Here is a 12,232-nt window from a genome sequence, read left to right as displayed (position 1 = left end):
TTAAAAGAAAATCCATCCTTACGCACTTGAGAAAATGAAATACCAACATAGCATTCCTACAAGAGACTCACCTAACTCCAGAAGAGTCTTTAAAACTTAAATCTACCTGGGTGAGGGAAATTTTTTTTCCCCAGGTGTTCGAAGGAAGAGAGGGGTGGCTATATTAATCGGGAAAAAAACAGACCTAGAGGTCATTCACAGTGAGGCAGACTCTCAGGGTAGGTTTGTCCTGTTAAAGATAAAAATTGGTAAAGAGATTTTCACTCTTTGCAATATCTACGCCCCTAACAAACTGGCTCCAGCCTTCTGGTTTAAAATACAGGCTAAGATTCTTTCTGTGCAAGAGGGTCATCTGGTTCTAGGTGGAGACTTTAATATGGCTCCTAATTGCCCGTTGGATAGAATGAGACACTCAGCAAAATTGCTTAAACAAAAGAGAGATAATTTAGAAGCAAAAATATTTAAATCAATTAAGCAGAATCTGGCAGTTAAGGATATTTGGAGATGTCAAAACCCAGATGTAAGACACTTTACCTGCCTTTCCAGGGCCCATAAGACTATGTCCAGAATCGACTTACTCCTTATCAGCGATTCTTTATGTAAATTTGAAGTAAAGACAGGCATCCTTCCCATCTTTCTCTCAGACCATGGTCCAACATATTTGGAGTTTCAACTGAGTCAGTTTATAAACAAACCTATACGTTTTATTTTTCCCTCATTCCTTACAACAGACTTAAAATTTAAAAACTGGCTTAAACTTAAATTTGTCGACTATGTTCAACATAATTGCCATTATATAGACTCCCCTCTGCTCTTCTGGGAGGCAGCGAAGGCTGTCCTTAGAGGTGAAATAATAGCTTATAGTGCTATGAGACTGAGGAAAATAAGATTGAGAGAAAAAGAAATTACCAGCTCAATAATTAATTCCTATAATTCATATCTCCTGGAAAACTCGCCCAGGAACTGGGCAAAATATATTAGAGCCAAGAACGCTGGGGATGCCTTCGCTGTCTTCCGGGAGACACAGAGGGATCTAAAACTTCAAGCCAGGTTATACAGATTTGGGAATAAATCGGGTAAGCTGCTCGCTAATTTAGTTAAAAAAGAAAAAAAATCATCCTCTATAGAAACCATACAACAAGAGGGTATCTTCTTAAAGAAACCTGAAGAGATTGCCCAAGCATTCATTACTTATTACCAGGACCTCTACTCCCACAAGTGCTCGGACCAGTTCAATGAGAGGCAATTCTGGCAGGAAATTTCCTATCCTAAAATTACACCTGATTTACTTGAAATTCTCAACGCTCCAATACGGGATTCTGAGATCATAAAAATTATTTCAGATCTTCCCCTTAATAAAACACCAGGTCCAGACGGTATGCCCAATGAGTTCTATAAAATTATGAATACGGAGCTAGCTCCTTATCTTAACAATCTTTATAATGGTATTTATGTTAAGGGAGAGCCAGTCGCTACTTCTTTTTCTGCTTCTAATACAATCTTAATTTTGAAAGGTGGGAAGGATCCTTCACTTAAAGAGTCATATAGACCGATAGCCCTCTTAAATGTAGATTATAAAATTTAGCTTCAATTCTTGCCAGCCGCCTACAGCAATCACTTACTAAAATTATACATCCAGACCAGGCTGGATTTTTATTTAAAAGAAACTCCTCTGCAAAAATTAGAGAGGCTCTGATTGTAACTGAATATTTTAAGTCAGGTGGGACGTCGGAGAGTCGGGGGGAGGGGGATGTTTCTGATTTAGCTATTGTCTCAATAGATGCAGAGAAAGCCTTTGACTCAATTCATTTTGATCATCTTTTCACTTCTTTAAATAAATTTGGATTCAAGGGCGAATTTTTAAGATTTATTAAAAATTTATATAAAAATCCATACACAAGATTGATTGTTAACAATAGCATCTCCTCACAGATAACCCTCGGAAGAGGGACCCGACAGGGATGCCCCCTCTCCCCCCTGCTCTTCGACGTCTCAATAGAGCCCCTGGCGATCATGGTCAGACAACAATTGCCCGGAATTAAAATTGGGGACCAAGTTATAAAAATAGCCCTCTATGCAGACGACGTTTTACTTTACCTTTCAGACACCCAGTTTAGCATACCAAAATTTTTAGATATTGCTACTAGGTTTGGATCTTTCTCAGGCTATAAGATTAATCAAGCAAAATCAGAGCTATTATGGCTGAGGAAGAATAAAAACTCTCTTTCTAACATCCCTTTTAGCCTGGCAACAGACTCCTTCCGTTACTTAGGAATTTTTATTGCCTCCAACCCAGCGGAGCTCTATGATCTTAATATTACTCCAATTCTAAACACCCTAAGGGAGAAACTAAAAAACTGGTAGGGCCTCCCATTATCTATCTCCGGTCGGATAGCTCTTTTTAAAATGGTCTTATTACCAAAACTTCTTTATGTATTACAAAATACTCCAATATTGCTATTGGAGAGGGATGTGCGATTACTTAACAGCGCACTCAGCAAGTTTATCTGGCAGGGGAAAAGACAAAGGATATCTTTAAAGAAACTATCCCTTTCAAAAGAATACGGAGGCCTTGCCCTGCCTAACATTCGTTTCTACAATTATGCCTTTCTTATGCGAGTAATAGCCGATTGGATCTCTAACAGTAACTATGTAACAAACAACTTATTAGAGGGAGCCATATGTCATCCGTATATCCCGTCAGCATTAATTCACTGTCCTCCTAAAGAATTACCTAAAGAAATTAAAATGTTTAAATCCCTTTTCAATCCAATAAAAGCATGGTGGAAAGTAGGGGAACTTCTATCTCTAAACTGTAAAGTCTCACAATATTTACCATTTCTGGGCAACCCGAAATTCCCAGCAGGGTTGAGGTCGACTTTATTTAAAACTTGGCATAATCAAGGTTTGGATACAATGATAAGCTTAATAGATACAGACAGGAAATGTGTTAAATCCTTTGAAGAATTAAAAAGAGAATTTAATATTAGCTACAAGGATTTTTTCGCATATCTACAAAGTAGACATTTTGTCACAGGGCTCATGACAGATTCAGCTTGGACATGGTCTCTGGGCAAACTGGAAGGCTGGTTAGCACTGTACAAAAGTGGTCAGAGATCCATTTCCTTATGCTATCAATTAATTAATTCAAGCAAAGCAGACTTGGTGACCCAGAAACTTGCTCTACTATGGAACCAGATGACCCTCCATTATATTATTGATACTAAATTTATTCAATCATCAATCCAGAAAATAGCTCAGGTCACCTTGTCAGCCACCTGGCGTGAGTCGCATATTAGACTACTACACAATTCCTACTTTACCCCCAATAAAGGGAGCAGAATCCGTAACTGTGGGTTTAATAAGTGTCCAAAATGCTCGCAGACAGCAGCAAATTTAATCCATATGATATGGGAGTGCCCTAAAATAAGACACCTGTGGTGGAAGCTAGAGTTCTGGCTCACCAGAACTCTTAACATTCCTATACCAGGTTTTACACAGTTACAAATTGCATTTGGGCTCCCAAACCATTTCGAACATCAAACAAACGATAACATTGTCCTCCTTTCCATACTAGCTACTAGATATCTTATCTTTAAAAAATGGAAGCTAAGAGCAACGCCATCCATTCCAGAGATTAAAAATTGCTTAAAAAAACAATGCCTGTTAGAGCAAAGAGATACTAATTTAGATAACGAGGAAGATGTTATACAATTTTTTAACAAATGGTCAGTATTCATTAGATCACTCCCGGATATGGAGATAAATGATTTAATTTTTCCATTCAGGAATTCCGAACTGGTACTCCTGGGGGCTTGGTAGAAACTCAGATGAGAAAGCTGACCTATTACATCGCATTAGATGTATCTGTTATAGACCTTGTTAAGTACAGTCTCTTGGCGGGCGAGGGGAATGACTCGATTAGGAGGAGGCCCCCCCCCTTTTTTTTTTTTTTTTTCCCCTCTTCTCTTTTTCTTTCTTTGTTTCCTTATTGTTATTTAAGATAGGTTGTATAAGTTTAAATTTAACAAAATATTCAAGCTTGACTATAAATTAACTTTCTTTTTCAAATGTTCAAATGCTTAAATTACGTCCTGTGTGACGCAACAAACTGTTGCGGTCGAATTGTAGACCATAATTGTTAAAAATGTATACGTCTTGCATGGCGTAATCTGTTGGAAGTTATTTTTTCTTTCGCTAAATAATAAAAAAAAATAAAAAAAAAAAATTAAAAAAAAAATTGTATTTTCTATCCAAATCATGAAAGAACATTTTGGGTCTTCCTGTCCCTTTAAAATATTTATTCCTTTAAATGCAACAAAAACGGAGTTTAGTTTCCCTTTAAAATGAACAGATTAGTAATGGTTATTGGTAGGGACGTTAAACTAAAAAATGTAACCTAAAGGGACATTAAACGCTTTAGTCTGCTTTATACTTGCATTATTTATTTTGTCCCCTTTTGTTGTTATTTCCTTCTGAAATTGTGAGCTTTTCAGTTAGAAATGGAAGTGCAGAACACTGTTATATTCCACACAGCCATTGGCTACACTCTCTAGTGACCTTTTTATAACTGTCCCTAAATGGCCACAGCACAGAAGGTAACCTAAGTTACAACATGGCAGCTCCCATTGTTTTATAGACACTAAAACTTTACACTTATTTTGTCACTATTAAAACAGCTATTGAAACTTTAAAAACTACATCTACGTGTTATTCTCAGATTTTCTTTTCATTAAATGCATCATTCTATCTAGCATTTATTAAAGGGACATTGTACCCAAAAATTTTCTTTCGTGATTCAGATTGAGCATGAAATTTTAAGCAACTTTCTAATTTACTCCTATTATCAAATTTTCTTCATTCTCTTGGTATCTTTATTTGAAATGCAAAAATGTAAGTTTAGATGCCGGCCCATTTTTGGTGAACAACCTGGGTTGTCCTTGCTGATTGGTGGATAAATTCATCCACCAATAAAAAAGTGCTGTCCAGAGTACTGAAACCAAAAAAAAAGCTTAGATGCCTTCTTTTTCAAATAATGATAGCAAGAGAACAAAGAAAAATTGATAATAAGAGTAAATTAGAAAGTTGCTTAAAATTGTATGCTTTTTCTGAATTACAAAAGAAAAAATTTGGGTTCGGTGTCCCTTTAAGTGTTTAATGTCCCTTTAAAGGGACACAACACCTAAATATTGAAGCACTTGAAAGTGATGCAGCATAGCTGTAAACAACTGACTACAAAATGTCACCTGACCATCTAAATGTAAAAAAAGGAAGATATTTTACCTCACAATTCCCTCAGTAGCCACACCCCATCGGAAAGAAAGTTTAACAATCCAATCAGGTGACTAGTTGCAGGACTTGCAAGGGAGAGTGTCCAGGCACAGTCACGGTATTTCCCACCTCAAGAAGTTTATTATGGTCTACTCCAGAATTTATATTGTTTAAAAAAAAAATAGATAATCGCTTTATTACCCAATAAGCATTGATTAAGCTGATTGGCTGTTTTTTACCAACATGCAGCTGACAGTAACCGAAGGATTACCAGGGTGTTTACTATTTTGAGCTGAAGAAATTTTGAAATAAAATATCTTCCTTTTTACATTGATATGTTAATGTTAATTTCTTGTCAGCTTTTTACAGTCATGCTCCATCACTTTCAAATGGTTTAGCATATGAGTATTATATCTCTTTAATTATGCAGTTACAAAAATGTGTACTTTTATTTTGCATGTGTTTTCTGTAATATTATAGATTTCATTCTGCTGCAGCGGAATTTAAACCCCCAACATTCATGCTTGCTGCACAGTGATTGTTTGATATGTGAAAGAGTTCATTTACACATGTCCCTTACTGGCTACATTAGAGAGAATTACATTGAAGAGGCTTTTCAATGGGTGTGTCCTAGGACTGCAAAACAATGCACATTTTGTAAGCAAACTTACATTTTTAAATTTTAAACATGTATTTTGTATGCAGTGATTAATGCTTCATGCAGATATAAAAATTACTTCAATGTCCCTTTTAATACACATTTATTTTAAGGGACATCTTTGAATACTAACATATTTGCAATATAAATGTACTGGCAAAAATGCTTTTAGTAAAAGTTATCACTGTTTTTCTTTTTAAAAGTTTTTCCCTGCACGTGCATGTGAAGCGTAGCTAGATGTTGCCAGTGCACCAGCATTTTAATGCTGCAGCTGCTCAGATCATACTTAAAGAAACAGTCTAGTCAAAATTAAACTCACATGATTCAGATAAGGCATTCACATTTAAACAACTTTTCATCAAATTTGCTTTGTTTTCTTGGTATTCTTTGTGGAAAGCTAAACCTAAGTAGGCTCATATGCATACACAATGTGCTAGTGCATGAAGGATATATGAAATATCCATTTAAATCAGTTCCAAGAACACCCGCTGACACAGACAGTATACAACAAAGTCTAGAGTGGCGGTTAGAGGTTCAGAAGCTAAGGCTCTGCCCAAACGGTGACATCACACGATGTGTTCCAACGTACGTTTCACCAATTAACGTTTGGCTTTGTCAAGGATACTACAGTTAGTCTCTGTGGAAGCAAATGAAAGAGCTATATTTTATTTCCCTATATCTCTTCTCTATTGGAGTTTAAGAATGGAGGGGAGGTTTAAGAACATGGATACATCATCATTTTTGTAACCAGAAGGTTGTAAGTTTAATTACCATATTCTGACTTTTTATTAAAAACATAGGGCAATTTAGCTGAGAAGGCTAAAGGTGAAATGTTTTTAATGTTTGATATGATTGGAGAGTCGCAAGTTCAATCCCCCATAAAGATATCTTATTATTATTATTATAATTCATACTCTAATTCTATTTTTGATTCAATTTTAAAATATTTTTATGTTACTATTTTATGTATATTGATAATATAATGTTGAAATAATTTATTGATGTGGTATATTTCCGTAACACAAATGTTAAGATATCATGACCAACGACTGATTAAGAATTGTCTGATATGAACAATTAACCAAAGACCAATCAGAAGTGGACTTGGGGATTTAAAATGACCTAAGACAGAAAGAGGAGTATCCTTGACAAAGCCAAACAATTGGTGAAACGTACGTCGGAACACATTGTGTGATGTCACCGTTTGGGCAGAGCCTTACCTTCTGAACCTCTAACCGCCACTCGAGACTTTGTTGTATAATGTCTGTGTCAGCGGGGGTTCTTGCTTTGGTCAAGTTCTCATGTTAGCCTGGTGATTTGCACTTTTGTTACAATATATATTGTAAGTATCCAGCCAAGTTCCACTCCCTTTTCTCTGTTAGGAGTCTCCCCTGAGCGTTTGTATCTAGAGCTTAATGTGAAGCTTTAGAGTATGTGTGAGTATTATAAATACCCCTTTTTTAATCTGAATACATCAGTATTTCACTATTGCAGTGTCTGTTTCTTTTTGAGGTACAATCCTTGGAAACTATCAGCAATTCCTCCACTTGGAACTGATTTAAACTGACTGTTCTTATATCTTTCATGCACTAGCATATTGTTTATGGGTTTTTGATTCTTTGTGTTTTAACAGGTTTATATTGTTTATTTGTTTTCATATGCTAGGTAGGCTCATATGCTAATTTCTAAGCCATTGAACTGCCTCTTATCTCAGTGTATTTTGACAGTTTTTCACATTTAGACACTGCTAGTTCATGTGTGTCATATAGATAACATTGTGCTCACTCCCGTGGAGTTACCTAGGAGTCAGCACTGATTACCTAGTTTGTCAAACGAACTGAGATAAGGGAGCAGTCTACAGAGGCTTAGATACAAGGTTCTCACAGAGGTAAAATTATATTAATATAACCGTGTCGGTTATGCAAAACTGGGGAATGGGTAATAAAGGGATTATCTATCTTGTTAAACAATGCAAATTCTGGTGTAGACTGTCCCTTTAGATATGCCTTTGAAACAGCTATAATTTTTAATAGAAACATTTTTGCTAATACATGTATAATACAAAAATACTTCTACTCAAAACTGAAATGCATCCATGTGGATTCAAATTTTGGCTTGAATGTCCCTTTAATAAATTTGATAGGGCCAAGCATTGCAAGCTATATGCTTATTGTAGACCCAACCAAGATAATGCCCATCACATAACCATCAAGTCTACCCTATTACTTGTGCAGTGTAAACATACTTATGACTTAGGATAGCCTTATGCGTGTACCAGGCAGTCTTTACCACCTCTATTGGAAGTCTATTCCATGAATTAACCATCCTTTCTATATAAAAAAAACTGCTTCCTCACATTTCTCCTGAACCTGCTACCCTCGATTGTGACCACTTGTTTTGGTATTGATTTTTTTTTGTGGAAAATGCTTTCAGCTTCCACTTTAAGTTCCATTTATCTATTTGAAGGTTTCTATCATGTAAGAAGCAGGCTAAAGTTATTTGGGAAAGTGGTATGCATATAGATGTCTGGAGAATAAGGCAAACTATGAAGTAAAAATATACATTTACTCATACTTCTGTACCTGGGGAATTTGAGAATAAAACCTAATTTTTTCTATTTGTTGGGATAGGAAAACCTATCCAGGTTTTGTAACATTATTACTTAACAGTAAAAAACTGAATTAGAAAATTAGGCAAATTATTGTTTTTTTCTATAAAGTTAAATGAAAAAAAAAACATATTGCAACCCATGTGGGGCAGCAGTTTAAAGTATAATAGTAACTCCTTGTGGCCAGTGATAGTTACTAACACTTAAAGGGATAGTAAAAATGTTTTTGCAACTTCACATATAGAAATGAGAGAAATCTTGCAATGCTGGAGAGCTCTGCACTTTTTCTTTTAAATATTCAGTGAGTTTTAGCCCCTGTGAAGTCTGAACTGCAATTTCTCTCCAAGCTGGAGAACCTTTGAATACCAGGGCCTGGGATAGAGGTGAAGAAAGGTTTATCAGAAAGAGAGAAAAAAAGCCTTTTGATGCAAATTTGGGGGAAATATACATAAATCATTAGAGCCATTATTTATATTAAACAGTTCACATCTTTCATAATGTCTTTATCCCTGCTAAGGAGGTAGATAATCAAATTTGTGCTCTATCAGAATAATATACGAAAGTACACTGGTTGCATAACTTTAACTGTGTGTTTAAATCCTTAGCAAGTGTTAAATTTGATATAATAGTGGTAAATCATGAGCTGTATAACGTAACAGTCAGTTTTTTTAAAGTCGTTTTCATTTGTTTGGTAGGATTGCAGGGATGATGTTGGAGGAGCACAGAATGCCGGAATGCTGGGAATATTGGTAAAAACAGGTATGTATTTGTCTCTTTCATCTGTTATAGTAATAGTGATGTAAGCATGTGTAACTGTTAACCTCTTGGCTGCCAGGTTGTAAAGGATGTAAACATGCCAGATTCTCTTACAGTGATGTGTGTGAACTGATCACATTATAACTGATGTGATTGACCCCAGTTGTTACTGTAAACATGTGCCTAAATAAACCAGAGCACAATGCAAATTATAAAATGCACTGACTGGCTAATGAGCTGGAGCAGGATAAAGTAGTATACATTATATGGGAGTCCTGCTGCATCTTCTAGCTGAAGAGACTTTTACAGTTTTATGAATAAAATGACTAGATATTGACTAGTTTGCGCACTTGAACATTAAAGGGACACTGAACCCAAATTTTTTCTTTCGTAATTCAGATAGAGCATGCTATTTTTAGCAACTTTCTAATTTACTCCTATTATCAAATTTTCTTCATTCTCTTGGTATCCTTATTTGAAATGCAAGAATGTAAGTTTAGATGCCGGCCCATTTTTAGTGAACAACCTGGGTTGTTCTTGCTGATTGGTGGATAAATTCACCCACCAATAAACAAGTGCTGTCCGGTGTCTGAACCAAAAAATTTAGCTTAGATGCCTTCTTTTTCAAATAAAGATAGCAAGAGAACGAAGAAAATTTGATAATAGGAGTAAATTAGAAAGATGCTTAAAATTGCATGCTCTATCTGAATTGCGAAAGAAAGTGTCCCTTTAACATAAATTTGTCCCCGCAAACTTCATGATTTAGTTATTTAAAAATCCTAAATAAAAACTAAATATTGTTTACTTGGACAGATCTTTTAAATGTATCACTTATTTGTAAAGCGCCAAGATACTCTGCAGACCTATGAACATTGGTTAAAAATCACAAAACACAGTTAATAGGCAGAATCTTAAAGGGATATGAAACCCCATTTTTTCTTTCATGATGCAGATAGAGCATGTGATTTCAAACAATTTTCTAATTTACTTCTATTATCCGTTTCTCTTTGTTCTTTTGGGATCTTTTGTTGAAAAGCAAAGACGTATGCTTTGGAGCCGGCCCATTCCTCGAACACTATAAGGCAGAAGTTTTGCAAGAATGTTATTCATTTCCAAGAGCACTAGAGGGCAGCACAAAGAGGGCAGCACAAAGGATACCAAAAGAATGAAACAAAATGAGATAATAGAAGTAAATTGGAAAGTTGTCTAAAATCGCATGCTCTGTCTAAATCATCAAAGAAAGAATTTGGGTTTCATATTACTTTAAGTATAAAGCCACTTTTGTTCCTAAAGCTTTACTACTGTCAGTTCCAGATACTGTAGTGATTCCCAGTGGTAGTAAATGGGCTTTAAGAGGTTAACAAAACAATGACTAATGTGTTAAATACACTCATTTGTACTTGTCTTTATTTTCCAACAGGTAAATATAGGATAGGGGATGAAGCAAAAATTAAGCCAGCCCCTTACCTAACCTGTGACAGTTTTCCAGAAGCTGTGGATCATATACTAAACAACCTGCTTAATGAATTCCACCCCTGAAGAGTGACTTCAATCCCTACAATTAGAAGGCATAATCTCCCCAACCTGTCTACCTAGACCACTGGTTTTCAAACCTGTCCTCAGACCTTCATAATAGGCCACATTTTGAGGATATCTGAACTGGAGCACGGGTGAAATAATCAGCTGATTAGTAAACATGATTATTTTACCTGCACTCTTCCAAGGTAATCCTGAAAACCTGGCCTGTTGGGGAGGTCTGAGGACAGGTTTGAAAACCAGTGACCTAGACCTACAATAGTAACAGGAATTATTGCTACAGTATTGTTTAAAAAAACAAACAATAATCTGTTATCTTATTATAGAGTTTGTATTGTACAAGGTAGAGAAGAGTGTGAAATGTCATTTTGATTGGAGATATACACCATAGTGGTATAAAAATCTGTTCTACACCACCTATAGTCAAGAGAAGCTAAAGCATTGCTGCATGATACATTTGATGGCTACATATTGAGTTAGCCAAATGTGAGCCTAAATATGTTCTTTCAATTTGCCTGTGTGCTGTGAATACATTGTTGGCAGCTGGTATTTACATTAAAGGGACACTGAACCCACATTTTTTCTGTTGTGATTCAGACAGATCATGCAATTTTAAGCAACTTTCTAATTTACTCCTATTATCAATTTTTCTTCATTCTCTTGATATCTTTATTTGAAAAAATGGGCATCTAGGCTTTTTTTTTTGTTCAGACTCTGGACAGCACTTTTTATTGGTGGATACATTTTTCCACCAATCAGCAAGAACAATCCAGGTTGTTCACCAAAAATGAACCAGCATCTAAACTTACATTCTTGCATTTCAAATAAAGATACAAAGAGAATGAATAAAATGTGATAATAGGAGTAAATTAGAAAGTTGCTTAAAAGTTCATACTCTATGATCATTACAGTGGCACTGCTATATATCTTGGGGTGTTTTGATTAGAACAATAGTTTTAATCTTACAAAGATAGACAATGTTAAATAATTTTGTTCTGTGTCTAATGAACCTTCAAACATCAGACTAAGCCATATACTGTAGGTGATTCTATCTAGAATTTATTTTGAATTGTAGATATTTACTCTAGAAAATTTTGTGGGGGGTTTGAGAAGGATGAGCACCAACTTTTGGTTCCTTTAGTGCAGTGTCAATAGATTATATATAATAAAAGTATAACCAATACCAGCCTTTGCCGTCTCTAATTTCCACCCCCCTGTTCTGGCTCATCGCTTTCTGGAAGTAGATAATACAGCCATTTAAAGGCATCTCCCCACCCTTTATTGGCAAAATAGGATGCTCCCGGCCTCTTGTTGTCACAGGCAAGAGCGGCACTGCCCATGTGCCTAGCTATTCAGTCTGTCAGGCACCACTCGTTGCTATGGTTTTATTTTAATTACAAAAA

At 35.7% G+C, this 12,232-nt stretch overlaps 1 protein-coding gene across 3 annotated transcripts in view; it reads left to right on the top strand.

The window, feature by feature from the left end:
* HDHD2 (haloacid dehalogenase like hydrolase domain containing 2) overlaps window positions 1–12,012 on the top strand; it is a 179,778-nt gene extending 167,766 nt beyond the window's left edge. For all 3 annotated transcript variants that reach the window (XM_053701086.1, XM_053701087.1, XM_053701088.1), the window contains exons 6-7: window positions 9,233–9,296; window positions 10,714–12,012. In XM_053701086.1, coding sequence (XP_053557061.1) covers window positions 9,233–9,296; window positions 10,714–10,832 — 183 coding nt within the window. In that variant the 3' untranslated portion in view covers window positions 10,833–12,012. The remainder of the gene's footprint in view (window positions 1–9,232; window positions 9,297–10,713) is intronic.
* The last annotated feature ends 220 nt before the right edge of the window (window positions 12,013–12,232 follow it).

Source organism: Bombina bombina, chromosome 2 (genome assembly GCF_027579735.1).
Source record: "Bombina bombina isolate aBomBom1 chromosome 2, aBomBom1.pri, whole genome shotgun sequence".
Lineage (NCBI taxonomy): Eukaryota > Metazoa > Chordata > Amphibia > Anura > Bombinatoridae > Bombina > Bombina bombina.
This window is presented reverse-complemented; position numbering and strand designations above follow the sequence as displayed.